The 18,920-nt window shown below is 40.2% G+C and overlaps 1 protein-coding gene across 1 annotated transcript in view; it reads right to left on the bottom strand.

Annotated features, from left to right (window-relative positions):
- Nucleotides 1–18,920, bottom strand: part of dstyk (dual serine/threonine and tyrosine protein kinase) — a 52,080-nt gene that overhangs the window by 32,386 nt on the left and 774 nt on the right. The window contains exon 2 of the mRNA XM_055654879.1: nucleotides 8,535–8,920. Coding sequence (XP_055510854.1) covers nucleotides 8,535–8,920 — 386 coding nt within the window. The remainder of the gene's footprint in view (nucleotides 1–8,534; nucleotides 8,921–18,920) is intronic.

Here is an 18,920-nt window from a genome sequence, read left to right as displayed (position 1 = left end):
GGTCCAAGTTAAACATTCATAAAAGAAACATAATAAAAAAATTCCAGAAATTATTCAGTCTCAAGGATAAATATGCACCATAATACATAGGCCTTTAAATAAAGTCAGAGTCACCTTGGGGAACCCAAAGTTCATTTATTCTTAATGGTGAGCAACGTCCCAAGATATTGTTGCTCCTGTTCAAGGCTTAATTTCTAGGCGATTACACTAGTTTCACTAACTAACACTTTTAATTTTGTTTACCTCAGATTCATATGAACAGGTCAATATTTGTTCACATCAGCAACATTAAAGACTTGGACAATTTAGAAAGCGATCAAGCCTGAGGTGGCGTCTCAAATAGCAACAAATAGCTTGTGGCTTCAGACCTTAACTTTAGCAGTCGGCTCAGCAAATAGGAGCCAGATTCAAGGTTGTATCTTAAGATAGACAAAATGCTGGAATAACCAGAGTCAAGCAGCACCCCCTAACATTCTCTCAACGTCAGCCAGACAACGGAGATCATGAAAGCAAAGTGGAAAGCACAGACTGGTGTTCATCAACAGAGCCAAAGTGGAGATGGTTGAAAGCTTCAAATTCTTATGAGTAAATAGTCCAGCAACTTCACCTGGACTGGCTACCATCGAAGCAATGGACAAAGGTGCAAACCAACACCTCTGTTTCCTGAAAAGGCTTAGGAAGCTGAGCATGCCCCAACAACTCTCTCAGAATAGAATAGTTTCTTTATTGTCATTGTAACATGGGCCATGTACAACGAAATTTAAAATGTCAGCCAGTCAGTGCAGCATTCAAACATTTCTAAAGCTAACGAAACATCCACGGTAAAATAATAAAGATAAGCAAATAAATAAATATCACAGACAAAGCACGCATACACACCCAACCCTCCATCCTTCTGTCGATTTCTCCAATTACTTCAAATGCATTTTATCGGTTTGAATCACAGCATGGTTTGGGAACAGCAAGACTGCAAGAAACAGTAGAGTTTTGGACATGGTCCAGACCACCACACAAACCAACCTTCCCTCCATTGACTCCATCTACACCTTACATGATCTTGGTAAGACCACCAGCACAATCAAGGAACAGTTTTACCTTGGTCACTCCCCTCTCCCATCAGGCTCAGCACACATGACAAACTAAATGATGCTAAACATCTCTGGAGAAAACTAATGTTTCCAGTCGGAGCCCTTCATTAATTTTATGAAGGGCTCTGATATAAACCAGCTACTGCAGTTCCTATTTATTACACGGAGTGTATTTAACTGCTAGTGGGCATTGATGCGAGTTATGGTTGAGTAGAGTTCAGTTTATTGTCACGTGTACCGAGGTACAGTGAAAGGCTTTTGTTGCGTGCGAACCAGTCAGTGGAAAGACAATACGTGATTACAATCGAGCCATCCAGTGTACCTTTTCAGTTTGCACCTCTTGCTAGGTTTCAATTAGGAACTCACAGCACCTTCTAGACCTCAAATATAGAAAACAGATAAAGCAAAGGATATTTCCATAAAGTGCATGACAAATGGAACAACAGGTAAAATGTTCAAGAAGGAACTGCAGATGCTGGAAAATCGAAGTTAGACAAAAATGCTGTAGAAACTCAGCAGGTGTAGCAGCATCTATGGAGCGAAGGAAATAGGCAACGTTTCAGGTTTCAGCCGAAACTTTGCCCATTTCCATCACTCCATAGATGTTGCCGCACCCGCTGGGTTTCTCCAGCATTGTCTATGAACAACAGGTAAACATGTCTCCAATCCTCAAAACCTTGGTCAAAATCCATTCTGTTTAATGACACCGAAGAGATCTACCGTGAAACTGCAACAAAGCCTCTCAGCCAAGGACATAGAGGGACGCAGGATGAAATTTGCAGGACGTGTACTCAGAATGTCACCAGAACGTGCACCCAAGATAGCAATGACACGGCAACCTGACGGAAGAAGGAAAAGAGGCCGACCAAAACTCACATGGAGGCGAACATTCCAGCAAGCCTATCAAGGGTGGAGGACATCGCACATGACCGAACAGAATGGTGAAAGCTTGCTGCCCAATGCACTCAACAGCGTGGGAGGAACGAAGTCTAAGTAAATAAGTTAGTGACACTTTGCATCAAGACAAAATGAATTGAAATCATGTCTCGATGTAACTGAACTGAACATTTATATTTTTGAAAATAAGGCCAAAAAAAATCATTTGTGAATAAACTGAGGAGGGACCGGTCTAATTTTACATATCGTTCAAGTTGAGACGGAGTAAATCAGGCCATGAAGACTGCTTTAAGCGCATGCCAAGCTGCAAGCACCACAGGTTTCCTTTACTTTTGAAATTTTCCAACCAACGCTTGGGTTTTATTACTCGGTTGCTTTGCAAAACAGACCCAGATGTGTTGCAATGAGAGAGACGACAGGAACGGAAATAACCAGAACAACAGCATTTCAGTTTCCAAATGACTCAGCTTTTATAAGAGGAATTTGGTACATCTGTACAGTATCATAACAAATTATTAAGGAGTGCAAGCATTCAAGATCGTGTTGTAATGATTGATGCCTTCCTAGGTTTAGTGCATGCTCACAAGTAGCTTATCAAATCATCATTTAAATAGATTCAACATTTACTTCATGTCAGTAGTCACCTAACACCATGTCCTTCATATAACACATGGGGTTTTACTGTATAACAGATAGAATGTCTGACTGCAACATTATAAACCAAAAAAATAATAATTAAGGTCTATTCATAGTCGCAGCTGCACAGCATGGAAACGGGCCATTCTGTCTAACTTGTCTATGCTGACAAAGTTGACACACTGGGCTTGTTCCATTTGCTTGCATTTGGCCAATAGTCCTCCAAACCCTATTTATATATTTGTCCAACTGTCTTAGAAAATTCTAACAACTTCTGTACTTTCTTCTGGCAGCTCATTCCAGATATTGACTACTGAGTGCCGAGTGAAAATGTTGCCTCCGAGGTTCCTCTTAAATCTCTTCACCCAGAGAGTTGTGAATCTGTGGAATTCTCTGCCACAGAAGGTAGCGGAGACCAATTCACTGGAATTGTTCAAGAGAGAGTTAGAATTAGCTCTTAGGGCTAAAGGAATTAAGAGTACGAGGGGAGGAAAAAAAAAAAGTAGGAACAAGGTACTGATTTTAGATGATCAACCATGATCATATTGAATGGCAGTGCTGGCTTGAACAGCCTACTCCCTTCTTATCTTATGCCCTCCTACTTTAGAATCCCCCATCCTGGGAACAAGACTGCAGTCTAGTTTTTTTTTCAGCTGAAGGGAACAATGAAGGAAAGGTAGAAAAATAAAGAAATTGGTAGCCCACAATTTGAAGTTATGTTCCAATGTAAGCAGCACAAAGCAGCATGGAATGAGCTGCCAGAGAAAGTTTTAGAACCTGTAACAATTATAACTTTAAAAAACTGTTGGACAGATATAGTTAGGATTTAGAGGGCTATGGACTAAATGCATGCATATGGGACTAGCCAAGTGTGTCAATCTGGTCAGCATGGACAATGTGTTAATCCATTATTTTATCACCCCCCCCCCCCATGGTGTATTACATGAGGGATATAATGTCAGAGGGGAGCCGACTGACACGATAAATGTTAAATCAATGTGATCATTTGACAAGCTACTTGTGGTCATATACGGAACATGAGAAGCATATATGCACAAATAGCGGTTGTCGTGATAAATGCAGCTGCACACTAACTAAGGGTGGCACTAAGGATAAATGTGAGGTTATCCATTTTGGTGGCAAAAACAGGAAAGCAGACTATTATCTAAATGGTGGCCGATTAGGAAAAGGGGAGATGCAGCGAGACCTGGGTGTCATGGTACACCGGTCATTGAAAGTAGGCATGCAGGTGCAGCAGGCAGTGAAGAAAGCGAATGGCATGTTAGCTTTTATAGCAAAAGGATTTGAGTATAGGAGCAGGGATGTTCTACTGCAGTTGTACAGGGTCTTGGTGAGACCACACCTGGAGTATTGCGTACAGTTTTGGTCTCCAAATCTGAGGAAGGACATTATTGCCATAGAGGGAGTGCAGATAAGGTTCACCAGACCGATTCCTGGGATGTCAGTCTTATGAAGAAAGACTGGATAGACTTGGTTTATACTCTCTAGAATTTAGAAAATTGAGAGGGGATCTTATAGAAACTTACAAAATTCTTAAGGGGTTGGACAGGCTAGATGCAGGAAGATTGTTCCCGATGTTGGGGAAGTCCAGGACAATGGGTCACAGATTAAGGATAAGGGGGAAATCCTTTAAAACCGAGATGAGAAAAACTTTTTTCACACAGAGAGTGGTGAATCTCTGGAACTCTCTGCCACAGAGGGTAGTTTGGGGCCAGTTCATTGGCTATATTTAAGAGGGAGTTAGATGTGGCCCTTGTGGATAAGGGGATCAGAGGGTATGGAGAGAAGGCAGGTACGGGATACTGAGTTGGATGATCAGCCATGATCATATGGAATGGCGGTGCAGGCTCGAAGGGCCGAATGGCCTACTCCTGAACCTAATTTCTATGTTTCTATTGGAGCATAGTTCTCAACAAAATATTCTACATCTTTTAAAAACGCAGCAGGTCAGACAGCTTATTTGGAGAGAAACAGTCAATGTCTGATTAATGTGTTGTTAATCTAAACCAAGTCCACCTCTGAAGACACTTCGCAACTTGCAGAGTGTTTTAAACAATGTTCACTGCATTTGATTAGGTGGTGACTACAAGGGAGACAGTTGCAAAATAATGTATATTTTCTGTCAATGGGACAATTTATTTACACTCAGACTGTCCACAAGTGGGAATGCTGCTGTGAGATAGTATTTATTTGATTCCATCAAGTAAATCATCGATTTTCCAGCATCTGCAGTTCCTTCTTAAACACGTATATCATCCGTTTGGCTCAATGGCAAATCAGTCATTGAATTACATGTAGAGCATGCAACATGCTTGGTGAGGTTAGAAAGTTAGCATATGTAGATGATGTAAAAAAAGCCTGTAGGGAAAGAGATTAGTGAACGATCAAGATATTTGCAGAGTGAATGCAATAGGAAAAGGCAAGATTACTTACACTGGAACACCAATGAAGGAGATTGAAATGGAGTCAGACAACAAAAAATTGCAATGCAAATTTGGGATTCTGACTACATACAAAGGTAGCATGCAGATAATTAAAACAAGCTGATTTCCCTTAAATGGAGAGGCTAAAAGTGTGGATGGTACTCATGCTTATGGTATAATTTCATTACTTGCATTCCATACCATAGCATTGCAGTTTACAATGTGGAATAGCAGTGGAAGCAGGTTCTCTCAGGATATGCACATGGGGAATTTAAAGACTTCAGGAGAAGCAGAGTCTGTCCCGGAAGATTAAAAACTGCTCTCCTTGAATTGACATCGCAATTAATCCAAAAGGGCCACGATCTGACCAGTACTCTAAAACCACCTGCATGTCAACACCACCCTACTCATAGATTAATTAATAATGTTCAGTGCTCCGTGGGTGGGGTCCACATCAATCCAGTAGCTATTACAACATGCCAAATATTTAGCTCCAAAGCAGGAATTGAAAATGAATGGCTGGTTATTCCAATAAAAGCAACTGATGTCATCTGGACATTTTTGCACATTTTAAATTTGATTAAAACTAAATTAAACAATCAGGATGACATTAACATGGATTAACTCGTGTTGGCAGCTTTTTATATGTGAGAAAAATGGGAATGAAAGAAACACCAGTTAAATTAAACTTGAGAGCATGCAACTCCAGTCAGAACTGCCTGGGAAGACAATGCTGCATCTTTTTACACTGGTTCAATACCACAAAGACAGATTAGCCGGTGTTTAAATGTATTGAGAATGGTAAAAGGTTGACTTTAAGCATTATTTAAAAGTGTATTTTTTCCCCTTTAAACCCCCTCAAAACAAAATGACTAATTCTAGCTCTATTCTGTACTAGCACCTCCCCCCACACCCACCAATCTTCATAATTGAGCAACACATTAACAAAATCCCCAAGTTTCTATGCTCTGGTTCTGTTGCACTATATCATATACAAATACAACATTCAAGCCAGCATATAATCAGAGGGCTTCATTCATCTTAATTCTACGATACTGGTACTTGCTTCAGAGCACTATTATGAGGCAGGGCTTGAGAATAGTTTATTGTTTAGTTGTTAAAAAAAAAACATGCATTCGAGGCCAAAATGCTCAGCACCACAGCACAGCTCATTTTTTAAGCATTAAGAAATGTACCTCCTGTTTATGAAGATGAAATAAAGACACTCCCAACTCAGGTTGCCGTGTTGCAAATGGAATATTGCAGACAAATCACTCAGCCTCCTCACCAATTCTTCCCTCAAGCCTTGAATGGCAACCGGGGCACATTCACTTTTACATCAACAACGTGGCTACCCATATCAAACCAAATGACACAGAAGCTATAGCTTTGGAGCAGACAACTTCAAGAGGGTCACAACCAGAAATGTCACCTATTCTAACTCTAGCTTTAAAAAAAATTTCATCCAGTTTGTAAACTGCTTCCATGTGATGTCACACACATGCCCAGTGATATTTGACCTGACACTAAACAAACAGGCGAGTGGTGGAATATTGCTTTGGGGGAAATCAGGTTGCGTTGGGGGACCAGGCCTCCCGTGTGACAGTCTAGAAACATAAAAAACTTCACTTGATAAACCAAAATAAGAATCATATATACATAATACAAAACAATATACCTGCAATGCTTTCATAATTAGAAGAGATGTATTCCATATTTTTTCATATTTTTGGTCACACATGCGACTAAGAATGGGCCTTCTCCAGAGATGCTGTCTGACATGCTGAGTTACTCCAGCATTTTGTGTCTATCTTCAGCTATAGCATAGAATCATTTATCCAGGAGATTGTAAATTTAAAATCTGGCAACAAAGTATAGTTGGCACTTTTTCATAATACGCTCATTCAAGAAACACATTGGAATTTTTCCAACTTTGCAGAAAGTATATAATTGAAAAAGATATTCTGCATTTGCTGAAAACCTCAGAAGAAATGTACACACACACGTAAAGCAGTACCGATTCAGCAAACAAGCTTGCAATTTACACTGCCACATATGAATGCATTTTTTCGTGTGACAAATGTAATTGTGCAGTGTGAAGCCCTGGTATCTAACCTTGGGCTCAATTAAAAAAGATGAAAACATACAAAAAAAAACAAGCCTCAAATGACTTTCTCTTTGTGGCAGTCCCATGTGAAATTTGTCAACCCACATTTAAAACTTTGATCAATTACCATCATGTTTCAAAAGTAAAACTTACAGAAGTACACTATTCAAGCTCATGTCTGTGCAAGCCAAAGTCTCCAGCCAAATCCAACTTTCCAGATTTGGTCCATAGTTTTATAGGTTACAAAACTTCTATTATTAATTTCCCTATTTCATACACGGCTAGTTCCAAATCCCCACCATCCTCATGAAAAAATATTTATATATTTCTCCTAACTACTTTATGTCCTACAGCTCAAAAGAAAATTCTAACCAATAAATCCAGCTCATCCAGCAACAATGCCATTGTTTACTCTTGTACGCCGTTGCCCTTCCTAATGCGATTAACCTCAAGGCCTTGATCCAAGTTATCTACACTACAATTCCAGCATGTCTTTCTTACCAAAATTTACAATCTGTCTTTATCACCTCTCATCTTGTTTATTTTTCATTTGTCACCTGCCCAATGCACTGGTATCTTCTTGGGATATCATTTTCTTCATGATGATCTAATCATGAATTAGACCTTCATATTTCTCAATTCCAGTGAACAGGTTTACAGCTTAAACTTTAAAAGAAATTAATAGCAAGATTGCAAACAGAGTTTTCCGGTTACTGAAACGTGCCAATTATGCTCAAGCTGAGCTTTTCCTTAACTGAACGCATGACGTATGGAAGCTAATTAGAGTTTTTATTTAATCAATTTAACTTAATATATACATTGCCTCCTTAGAACCTACAATGATTGATTAAAAATATATACATAATATTAAAGGTTTAACATCCTTCATTGTTCATAGTCTTAGATGATGACTTTTGTTATATTACATCTATCCTAATCCCAAATAACATCTTTACAGGAAATCCTGCTGTTATATCATGTCTGGTCATTGATTATACAATAACCGACAGTCATATTGGTAATACAACTGACAAACATGCAGCAGTCAGAATCTGTGAATCCATAACTGCAACATCATTGGCAGTGCAGACATTAAGAACACAATGTGGTAATATGTGCTTATTGTAAATGAAATCACTACGTGTATAAGTGATAGGAGCAGAATTAGGCCATTCAATCATATCCTTCTCTCAACCCCATTCTCCTGCCTTCTCCCCAAAACCCCTGATATTTAGATTTTATCATTTAAATTGGAAAATGAATCTCAATTCTTTAAATAACAAAAGTAGACAAAATTCCTTATCCTTGCTTCCCCACAAACTAACTAATGATAAAATTCATCATTAATGATCATCATATTACCTGCAATAACGGATGGTGTAACGTTACTTCCAGATGTGCCGCACGATGTGCAGGATCTTCACTATCTTGGATTTCTAGGTCCTCCTCCGGAATGGTGTCCCATTTTCCCTGGTGTGCCGCAAGATGGTGGACCAATACATAATGTCCAGGCAAAGCCAAACTGACACTTGTCCTTTTACCGTGGGTGAATTTCAGCCGTCGCCTTTTACACTTACTATCATTGCTGCCCTTGACAACGGGTAAGAGCCTTTCGCCCAAAAGACTGTTCAGTACGTGACACTTGGCCCAGCAATTCTGTCCTAGGATCATTATGCAGGGATAGCAGCCCACTGTTGCTTGGAGGTAGTCCTCTTCATGACATGGGAATGAAATGCAGCGTAAAGGACCTAGAAAATCAAAAGAGAAATTAAACAGATATTACTTGCAAATTACCCTTAAATTTACTAACCTGTTCTGTGAACTAATGTCCATGACCTGGGAGCCAGTGGCACTCGGATATATTACCCAGGCCCAGATGGTGGTAAATTGAGATGGAAGTATGGGCTCTCCAACACAACCAAGTATCTGGAAGCATAACCAGTTGTGTGCAACCAAAGTTAAATATCACCCCAGAGCAATTATGCACAGCATCTCGATCCTCCCCCAAACCCCATTAATTATATTTATTTAATTTTAAAAAGTGTTATCTTCAATTAGGATTGAAATGTCATCTTCAATTAGGAGAAAACTGCAGGGAAGAAGTTGGGGTGGAGGGAGGGATATTAGTTGAAATTGGAGGATTCAAATGTTCATACCACTGGGATGCGAGCTTTGAGGCATACAAGTTGTTCTTCCTTCCCCCTTGTGGCCTTATTTTGGCAATGGATGAGGTTGTGGAGACAACTGACAGCGTGGGAGTGTGAAAGGAATTTGAAAAGTCTAGCAACCAGGATCTGCAGTCGGCCTTGGTAAACAGAGCACAAGTGGTTGATAAAACAGTCGCCTAGTCTATGCTTGGTCTCAGCAATGTAGGAAGGTCACATCAGGAGTATGAAATGCTGCAGGCGAGTTGAAGGGAAGTGCATTTCAACCTATGTCTCACATGGAAGGAGCTGCTGGGTTCCCTGAAAACAGTGGAGACGGAATATCATGCCAGATGTTGGAACCAGAGTTTGCTTCCTCAAGCCAGTCACTCGTATTCAGAATCAAGCAACGCAGTAAACAAAGCTATTATTTTAGAAGGCTGCAACTTCAAGCTTAATATTATCTGAATGGTGGCCGATTAGGAAAGGGGGAGATGCAACGAGACCTGGGTGTCATGGTACACCAGTCATTAAAAGTAGGCATGCAGGTGTAGCAGGCAGTGAAGAAGGCGAATGGTATGTTAGCATTCATAGCAAAAGGATTTGAGTATAGGAGCAGGGAGGTTCTGCTGCAGTTGTACAGGGTCTTGGTGAGACCACACCTGGAGTATTGCGTGCAGTTTTGGTCTCCAAATCTGAGGAAAGACATTCTTGCCATAGAGGGAGTGCAGAGAAGGTTCACCAGACTGATTCCTGGGATGTCAGGACTTTCATATGAAGAAAGACTGGATAGACTCGGTATGTACTCGCTAGAATTTAGAAGATTGAGGGGGGATCTTATAGAAACTTACAAAATTCTTAAGGGGTTGGACAGGCTAGATGCAGGAAGATCGTTCCCGATGTTGGGGAAGTCCAGAACAAGGGGTCACAGTTTAAAGATAAGGGGGAAATCTTTTAGGACCAAGATGAGGAAAACATTTTTCACACAGAGAGTGGTGAATCTCTGGAATTCTCTGCCACAGAATGTAGTTGAGGCCAGTTAATTGACTATATTTAAGAGGGAGTTAGATGTGGCCCTTGTGGCTAAAGGGATCTGGGGGTATGGAGAGAAAACAGGTACAGGATACTGAGTTGGATGATCAGCCATGATCATATTGAATGGCGGTGCAGGCTCGAAGGGCCGAATGGCCTACTCCTGCACCTATTTTCTATGTTTGTAATAGGGTGGTTCCATGCGAGACCTTGAAATATGCTTTAAATTAATAAAAGCGATCTAGCCCATCATAAAATATCTCTCATACTTTGGATAATACAATAACATGGAAGTAATTGCGGTCGTGAGGCATATGTGGAAAAGATAAATTAAATTGAGGAAACTACTTCAATGTGCAATTGTGCACATTAATTTCTTTAACTTGAAACATGAGCACTCAAATTAACTAACCCACAATAAATAATCTATAATTTAGTAAAAACATTACTAGTACTTCTGTAGAGACAAGCAACATCTCCAGATGCAGAAAAGCTCTCTAAAGGTTGGATTGTAACATGTGCAACCTGATAAGATGGAGATCATCATATCAATATCAAATGACAAATAAGGGAAGAATATTAATGGTGGTCATGGAAGGCATATCAAACGGATTCCTAGAATCGCTTTTATTTGTTGAGGAAAGAAAGCAGCGTGGTCTGTAATAATTAATGTTTTGGTGAAATTAGGTGGTATGATTGAGAAAGGAAAATAATTGGTTCTGAGCAGGGTAGATGGTGTTTTGCCGAGCAATGCAGTTTCAATAAACAGGGTGATAATTCATTAAACAATGTTTGATATTTCTTTCATGGGATAGGGGGGGGGGGGGGGGGGGGGGAGGGAAACAACTTCATCTGCCCTATCTACATCTCTCAAGTTTATGAATGCCCTTTTCCTGTATCTATACACTGTGGTACACGTAACAATAATAAACAAATAATAATAACATTGGTTAATTGATAGAAATAACAAATTGATTATTTGGGGGAGTGTTGGAATTGATTGTAATGGAGGCAGCATGAATATAGATCTGTGGGCCCACAGAGACTGTGCTTACCATCAACCACTCATTTGGATGGGCCTCAGTTATTAAAAAATGATCAGTCATTTGGTTGAGGGATTAAGCCTCATCTCCATGTTTCTCAACGGCTGTCAGCTGGGTGACTGATGCGAGTTACGAGGGGGACACAAGTTTCATGAAAATTGAAATGGGAATGGACAGAATAAATGTGTTAACATGTTATTCCTTTTAAGAGTCAGCATGAGGTTCCCTTTATGTGGTGAGAGGCTGAATGGAGCCTGCGCTCCACTGGGGTCAAGGTGTCCTCGGATGCGCCTCACCTGAAAGTGAAGTGCAGTGTAAGCAAGATATTATGCTAATGTTATGGCAGCTTTCACAATGTATTCAAACACTCCTGCAATAAAACAATCCAACTACAATTACATCGAGCCGAAGCCTTGACTGGAAATTTGTGTGCAGGTGGAGGTACGAGTTTTCAAATTTCTGCACCTCTTCAGGGGAGACATCACGTTAAATCATTGCACTGAATGCTGTACCTTTATTCTTGATTTGTACATTATGGATGGCTAGATTGGATTCATACGTGGCCTTTTCTCAGACCGGATAGCATGAAAAAGCTTTTCACTGTACCTCTGTACGTGACAATAATAAAATAAACTACCCAATCTTCAATCCCTGCCAGTTTATTTCTCGCCAACATTGGTGTTTTAATATTTAGTTAAATATTTTATTAGAAGTACGGTAAATTACAATACTACACAACACGTACACGTTCTGGTATGAAATATTTGATATTTTTTCAAAATTAATCAAAATAAAACTGGTACCAAAACCAGAATGGATTATTTTTGGAATATCGGAAGGTAACCCTGAACTAAACGCGTTTCAGAAGAATTTATTTAATTACGGGCTAATAATGGGAAAAAAAGCTTATACTTAAATTCTGGAAAAATGCGCCCACACCAACAATAAAAATGTGGATATCAAATATGTTTGAAACATTACATCTGGAAGAGATGAGATTCCTCTTAGCAGGTAAAGCAGACCAATTCCAAAAGACGTGGTCTATGTTTCTGGACCTATTACAAGTATGAGGTGCAATAGTAATTTAAATAAATAAATAAATAGATAAATGGTATCAGGACCTGGTAACGGGAGGTAAAACAACAAAAACAGACTTGGTTGGTAGTCCCCTTTCTGCGGAGTTTAATGTTATAATAGAGCGATTGTTCCTATTTTCTTTTTCTTTCTTTTCTAGGGTCTACTTTCTCACTTTACTTCCTTCTCTAACTTCTTTTCTAAGGGGCTTTCTTTTCCCAACACTCTTGCACTTCACGACTCTTGCGCACTTTCTTTACTTCCTTTACTTCTATCTTTTTCTTAAAGCTAAAAAAAAAATGAAGCTGTACAAAAAATGTATTAAGATATACGTGTTGTGTAGTATTGTAATTTACCGTACTTCTAATAAAAATAAAATTATAAAAATAAATAAATAAATATTTAGTTAAACAACTTCATGTCAAGGCTCATCTCCAAGGCCTCATCCATATCCCAAAGGTCTGAAGAATGACCTCAACCCAAAATGTTACCAATTCCATCTATCCAGAGATGCTGCCTGTCCTGCTGAGTTACTCCAACATTTTGTCTATCTTCAGTGAAAACCAGCATCTGCAGCTCCTTCCAACACCGATTCTGCTCAATACAGTCTCAAAACTTGAGATTAGTCAAACATGATTTCTCCATTCATAAATCTGTATTAACTCTACCCAATGCTGAACTCCACTTCACCAATTCCCCAGTAAGTTTTCCCACTACAAATAGCGCATGAATTAGCTTTCAGTTTCAATTTGCCTCTCCCCCTCAAAGCACAGGGGTGGCAAATGTGACTTCATAATCTGTCAGAACTATTGAACACTGGCAGTTTTGGAAGATGGCAGCCCATGAACCCAATATCTGCAGAGCCACTTCTTTCAAACCCCGAGGATAAAGTCATCAAGGTTCTGGAGACACCTCAACTTCTTACACCCATAAATTTCCAGTGTCATTCAAGACCGAGATGCAAATTAATTTCTTGCATAAAATGGAAAAAAAAAAATTCCAACTCTTTACTGAGGGCATTAGAAGGTTATTGGCTCAATGTTATCAGGATTGTTTCACTTAACATCCAAAAATCTATTGCTCTCAGTATCTATCAGTGCAGGGAATTGGTGCAGAAGCTGAAGATTGGCCATTAATTACTCAAATGTTTTTAAGTAACACTGCTGTCTTTCAAATCATTCCTTGAAGAATGATTTGAAGTGCTCAAGATTTTTTGTTGTTGTTAATTTTAAATCAAGATCTATGTCTCCTCTGGGTCTACAGGCTGCTAGATGTACAGTGCCCTAACTAATGTTTGGGACAAAGAACCATAATTTCTTTTTTTGCCTCTGTACTCCACAATTTGAGATCTGTAATAGGAAAAAATAAATAAATAAATAAAATAAAAGGTCACATGTGGTTAAAGTGCACAATGTCAGATTTTAATAAAGGCCATTTTTATACATTTTGGTTTCACCGTGTAGAAATTACAGCTGTGTTTATACTATACAGGATTTTTCTTTATTATAGAGAGAATTCTTCTGTCATCAGCTGTGGAGGTCTTCCTTGGCCTGCCAGTCCCTTTGCGATTAGTAAGCTCACTAGTGCTCTTTCTTCTAAATGATGTTCCAAACAGTTGATTTTAGTAAGTCTAAGGTTTGGCTGATGTCTCTAACAGTGTATTCTTGTTTCTCAGTCTCATAATGGCTTCTTTGACTTTCATTGGCACAACTTTTATCCCCATGTTGATCAACGGCATAAAAGTTTCCAAAGGTGATGGAAAGACTAGGTGCTGCGAGCTCTCTTATACCTGCATTAAGGAGGCAATTAAACTCACATGAGCAATTACAAACGCCTGTGAAGCTATGTGTCCCAAACATTTTAATAAACAGCCTTTAATAAAATCTGACAATGTGCAGTTTAACCACACGTGAATTTTTTCTATTACAAATCTCAAATTGTGGAGTACAGAGACAAATAAATAATGGGCCTTTGTCCCAAACATTATGGAGGGCACTGTGCAGGCTGATGCTGCACTCAGCAGTATTTTGCACTACCTGATGTATCCACATCCAGTGTGATTTGCCTGGATATCATGCAAAACATTTTTCACACTTCCAGTGGAGGCGACAATAATAAACCAATATCAAAATGGCTCTCAAATCACAGGTTCCCACAAGTGCTCAAGGGGAACAAAACAAAAGCAGATTTTCTTTCATTGTCCCCATCATGAATGAGATCCAGCAGACTACTCATCGGGAGAACCAAAGTTGTTCTATTTGTTTCCTACACAACTCTCAGTGGTACATTTTTCCCCTCTATGGCATTAAGCTCAATGGCCAGCAAGCACCTTTGAGTTCATTATCAAAGACAAGTCTTTAGACTGGGAAGGCTGTAGCAGGTTGATACCATCTTTTATCTAATGCAGGCACATTTTTGAGGGACATAGTTGTCCAAACTCCACAAACTCATGGAACTACCACTTATAGATCCTAATGATGCTGCACCTTTAATGTGCCAGCAAGGGTGCACTACTGCCCCACATCACCTCTTCTCTTCTCCCCAGTTCACCCAACACCAGTCCGAGACAATGTACTACTGGGCCCAGAAGCGCATTGATGAGATCATTTTACCCACTACATTAGCCAAAAACAGCAAGTTCCTGAGTTCTCAAAGATTCTTTGCATTGCTGGTAGAAACTAATCTCTGACTTCATTGCTAAAAAGTCTACTTTCAGCACTGGTTCCATTCTCACTCTGGATCCTAGGAACCCACCAGAACTAAGCAAGATACCCATGACAAAAACAACAACTAATTCCAGCAAAACTAGCCATCCCATTTTATGAAGTGACCAATTTGCATCTCTTAAAATGAATCACATAAAGAAATGAAATCGGAATAATGCAAGATGCTAAATACAAGTTGGGTTAATAAAACACAAAATAAATTTAACTAAAAGCATGCCAAATTTTGAGATATACTTGGCTTCGAAATCTCTCATGTTAGAATGCATTGGATACTATCTCAACACAAGGTTGGTTTATTTGTCTGAAGGGTCTCGACCCGAAATGTCGCCCACTCCTTCTCTCCAGAGATGCTGCCTCACCCGCTGAGTTACTCCAGCATTTTGTGTCTACCTTCGATTTAAACCAGCATCTGCAGTTCTTTCTTACACGCTTTATTTCGCCACTCCAGTTCTCCAAGGTTAGCTTTTCCTAACAATTGTGCCCAACAATCTGCTTGTCAACAAACCCCCTGAACAAACTTGCTTTGTTCTGCTCATCCCTTTTGCCAGCTTTCTTCCCCATGTCCCCTGCAATCAGTATGAGGGTCACAACCCGAAGCATCACCTATCCATGTTCTCCGGGGATGCTGTGTAGTCCGTCCACTGAGTTACTGTAGCACATCACGGCTTTCAGCTTTTCAGAGTGCACTTTTGGCGCTGCGCTGCATTTTAACTAAGTATTCAACAACAAAAATATTGAAGCATGATTTGGCAAGACTTGGTGTGTCTAAGAATACACTTGCATTTAGCAATGTAAATGCTGTTCCTGAACCATCAACTTGACCCACTAATCTTAACCTCAGCTACTACCGTTCCTGGAAGACTTCTTGTCCAAATATCCTAGGCCGACAAGACTGAGCATGCACAATAATTGTTTAGTTGTCCTTTCACGAGTCGAATAACAAAAAAGCTTAATTATTAGCTACTTTTTAAAAAATAAGACAGCAAATGCAAAACAAACATGCAGTTCTGACAAAGCAGACAGATCTTCCAAGTGAAGAAAGAGCAACCTGCTGCTAAAGTCAGGGCGCATTCCCTGCTTCATTGGCGATAAATAGGCCAACAGTTTTTGCTTAAAGTGGCAAAAATAATAATTTGACACCGAATTTTATGCTTTGGCCAGTGGACGACTTAGCAATGTTACAAGACTACATTGAAAGATGAGGCTGGTGTCTTTATTTAAATGTGAAATTTCACTGCTCTCCGCAACTTACGGGTGTTTACATACATGCCTGCACATCGTGGAGAAAATTCACGTAGATGATTAGACAGTTAGCAAAGTTTTGTGAAGGGAAATCATTTCTCGAAAGTTCTTCAGTGCTCATTGGAGATGGGACTGGCAAGGTAGACAAAAGTTAGCAAGTTCTAGGAGCAGAATTAGGCCATTCGGCCCAACAAGCCTACTCCGCCATCTTATCATGACTGATCTATCGTTCCCTCTCAACCCCGATTATCCTGCGTTCTCCCCATAACCCCCGACCCCCTGACTGATCAAAAATCTGTCAATCTTCACCTTAAAAATATCCAATTGGCTTGGCCTCGACAGTCGTCTGTGGCAATGAATTCCAGATTCACCACCCTCTGACTAAAGAAATTCCTCCTCATCTCCTTTCTAAAGGGACGTCCTTTTATTCTGAGGCTGTGGTCTCTGGTCCTGGACTCATCCACTAGCAGAAACATCCTCTCCACATTCACTCTACCCAGGCCTTTCACTAGTCGGTATGATTCAATGAGGTCCCCCCCTCCCGATATGGTAATATTTCAATGGCAGCCTCTATTGCCACAGTTCGACTGACTCATTTGAAATATAAAAGGTATCCGACTCACTTATTCCTGATTTACAGAGGTTAAATCCTTCCTAACACTATGTGCAATTATTTATCAATTTTCAAGACTAGCCATTGAATTGCTTATCATTTACTATCAGAACAAGCTCATTAATATTTAACTTCCAGCAGTTGCAATCATTCCTGTCCAATACTTTGATATCTTTGTCCAAATGCAAAAGATATGACTACCATCCCCAATGACAAAATGCCAACACAATCAAATGTATGTAAAAGGCATTGGACCCAACAATGGAGAATTTAACTTTAGAGATACAGCGCAGAAACCGGCCCATCAGCCCAGAGTCCACGCAGACTAGCGATCCCCATACACGAGCACTCTCCTATACTCCAAGGACAACTTACTGTTTTTACCAAGACCAATTGACCTACAAATTAGTTGCAGGAGGAAACAGGAGCACCCAGAGAAAAACCTATGAGGTCAAGTATAAACTCTGTACAGACAGCAGCCACAAACAGGATTGAACCCGGGTCTCTTGCTCTGCAAGGCAGGAACTCCACCGCCACGCCACCCTGAAGTGTAGAATGCACTGGTTTTGAAGAAAGCAAATGGTAAATCACTGACAAGACACACGAGGACGATCATGGAGGCAGCCTGAAGATTGCCTGAAGGGTCCCAACCCAAATTGTTATCTGTCCATTTCCTTCTACAGTTCCTCCAGCACTTTAGGAATTGCTGGCTAGTGGTTTCCCTACACTACTTGTGCAACAGAAACAAACTACACATATACTGGGAGACTTTCACATTCGGAGTACTTGAGCTTTTTGTGTCTATCTTCGGTTTAAACCAGCATCTGCAGTTCCTTCTTACACAGTGTGATGCACTGCCCTCTAACCAATCTCAACATTTTTTGTAGTAAACAGATGCATAATTCTCTGTTGCCCGAGCATGTCTCTTAAACCCCACATCATGGTTAACTAATACTAGCCTACCTTTGCAAAAGCATCTACTTGATGTCATTCAAACAAGGTCTAAAAGTTAAACTATTTTTTTAATAAATTAAAATAAAAAACAGATTTAATAGACTCGTGCAAAACAAGACCCAGCTTCTTACATAAGATTGTATGCAGTATTTTTAACTATTTCCTCCTTGCCAAAGCTAAATGAAATGTACAGTGTTTACTAAGCAAGAATCTATCTATCTCTGCCTTAAATATATCCACTGACTTGGACTCCATAACCTTCAGTGGCAAAGAATTCCACAGATTCACCACCATCTGACAAAGAAATTGCTCCTCATCTCCTTCCTAAAAGAACGCCCTTTAATTCTGAGGCTATGACCTCTGGTCCTAGACTCTTCCGCTCGTGGAAACATCCTCTCCATATTCATTCTATCCAAATCTTTCATTATTCTGTGCATTTCAATGAGGACCCCACTCATTTTTCTAAACTTCAGTGAGTACAGGCCCAGCACTGTCAACCCTGGGCATATCTCGGACAGTGGCTCGAATTCATGTCCACCTTTATCAGCAAATGTCAAAGCCAGGTGAGGCAGGCTGTGGTACCCAAAGGAGAGATGGTTGGTGATGGTGATGCCAGGTGAACCCCCAACACTGAGGACCTTAATACCTCTCACCCCTTCACCTCATCCCCCTACACCCTCCACCCAACATCCCCCTTCCATCCCACCCATCCTCCCCCACACTTACACACACCAAGCCCCACATCCCACACACGCTCAACTCAACCATCCACTCCCACTCAACCACCTATCCCCATATCCCCCAGCCAGAGTTCCCAACTCTAACTACCACTCATTCAACCAACCACCCCATCCCACACTGCCTAACACACTCCTCATTCCAAGCCCCACATCCAATCCAACCAGCTTCCACGCCCACAA

This window comes from Leucoraja erinacea, chromosome 24 (assembly GCF_028641065.1).
Source record: "Leucoraja erinacea ecotype New England chromosome 24, Leri_hhj_1, whole genome shotgun sequence".
Classification (NCBI taxonomy): Eukaryota; Metazoa; Chordata; class Chondrichthyes; order Rajiformes; family Rajidae; genus Leucoraja; species Leucoraja erinaceus.
This window is presented reverse-complemented; position numbering and strand designations above follow the sequence as displayed.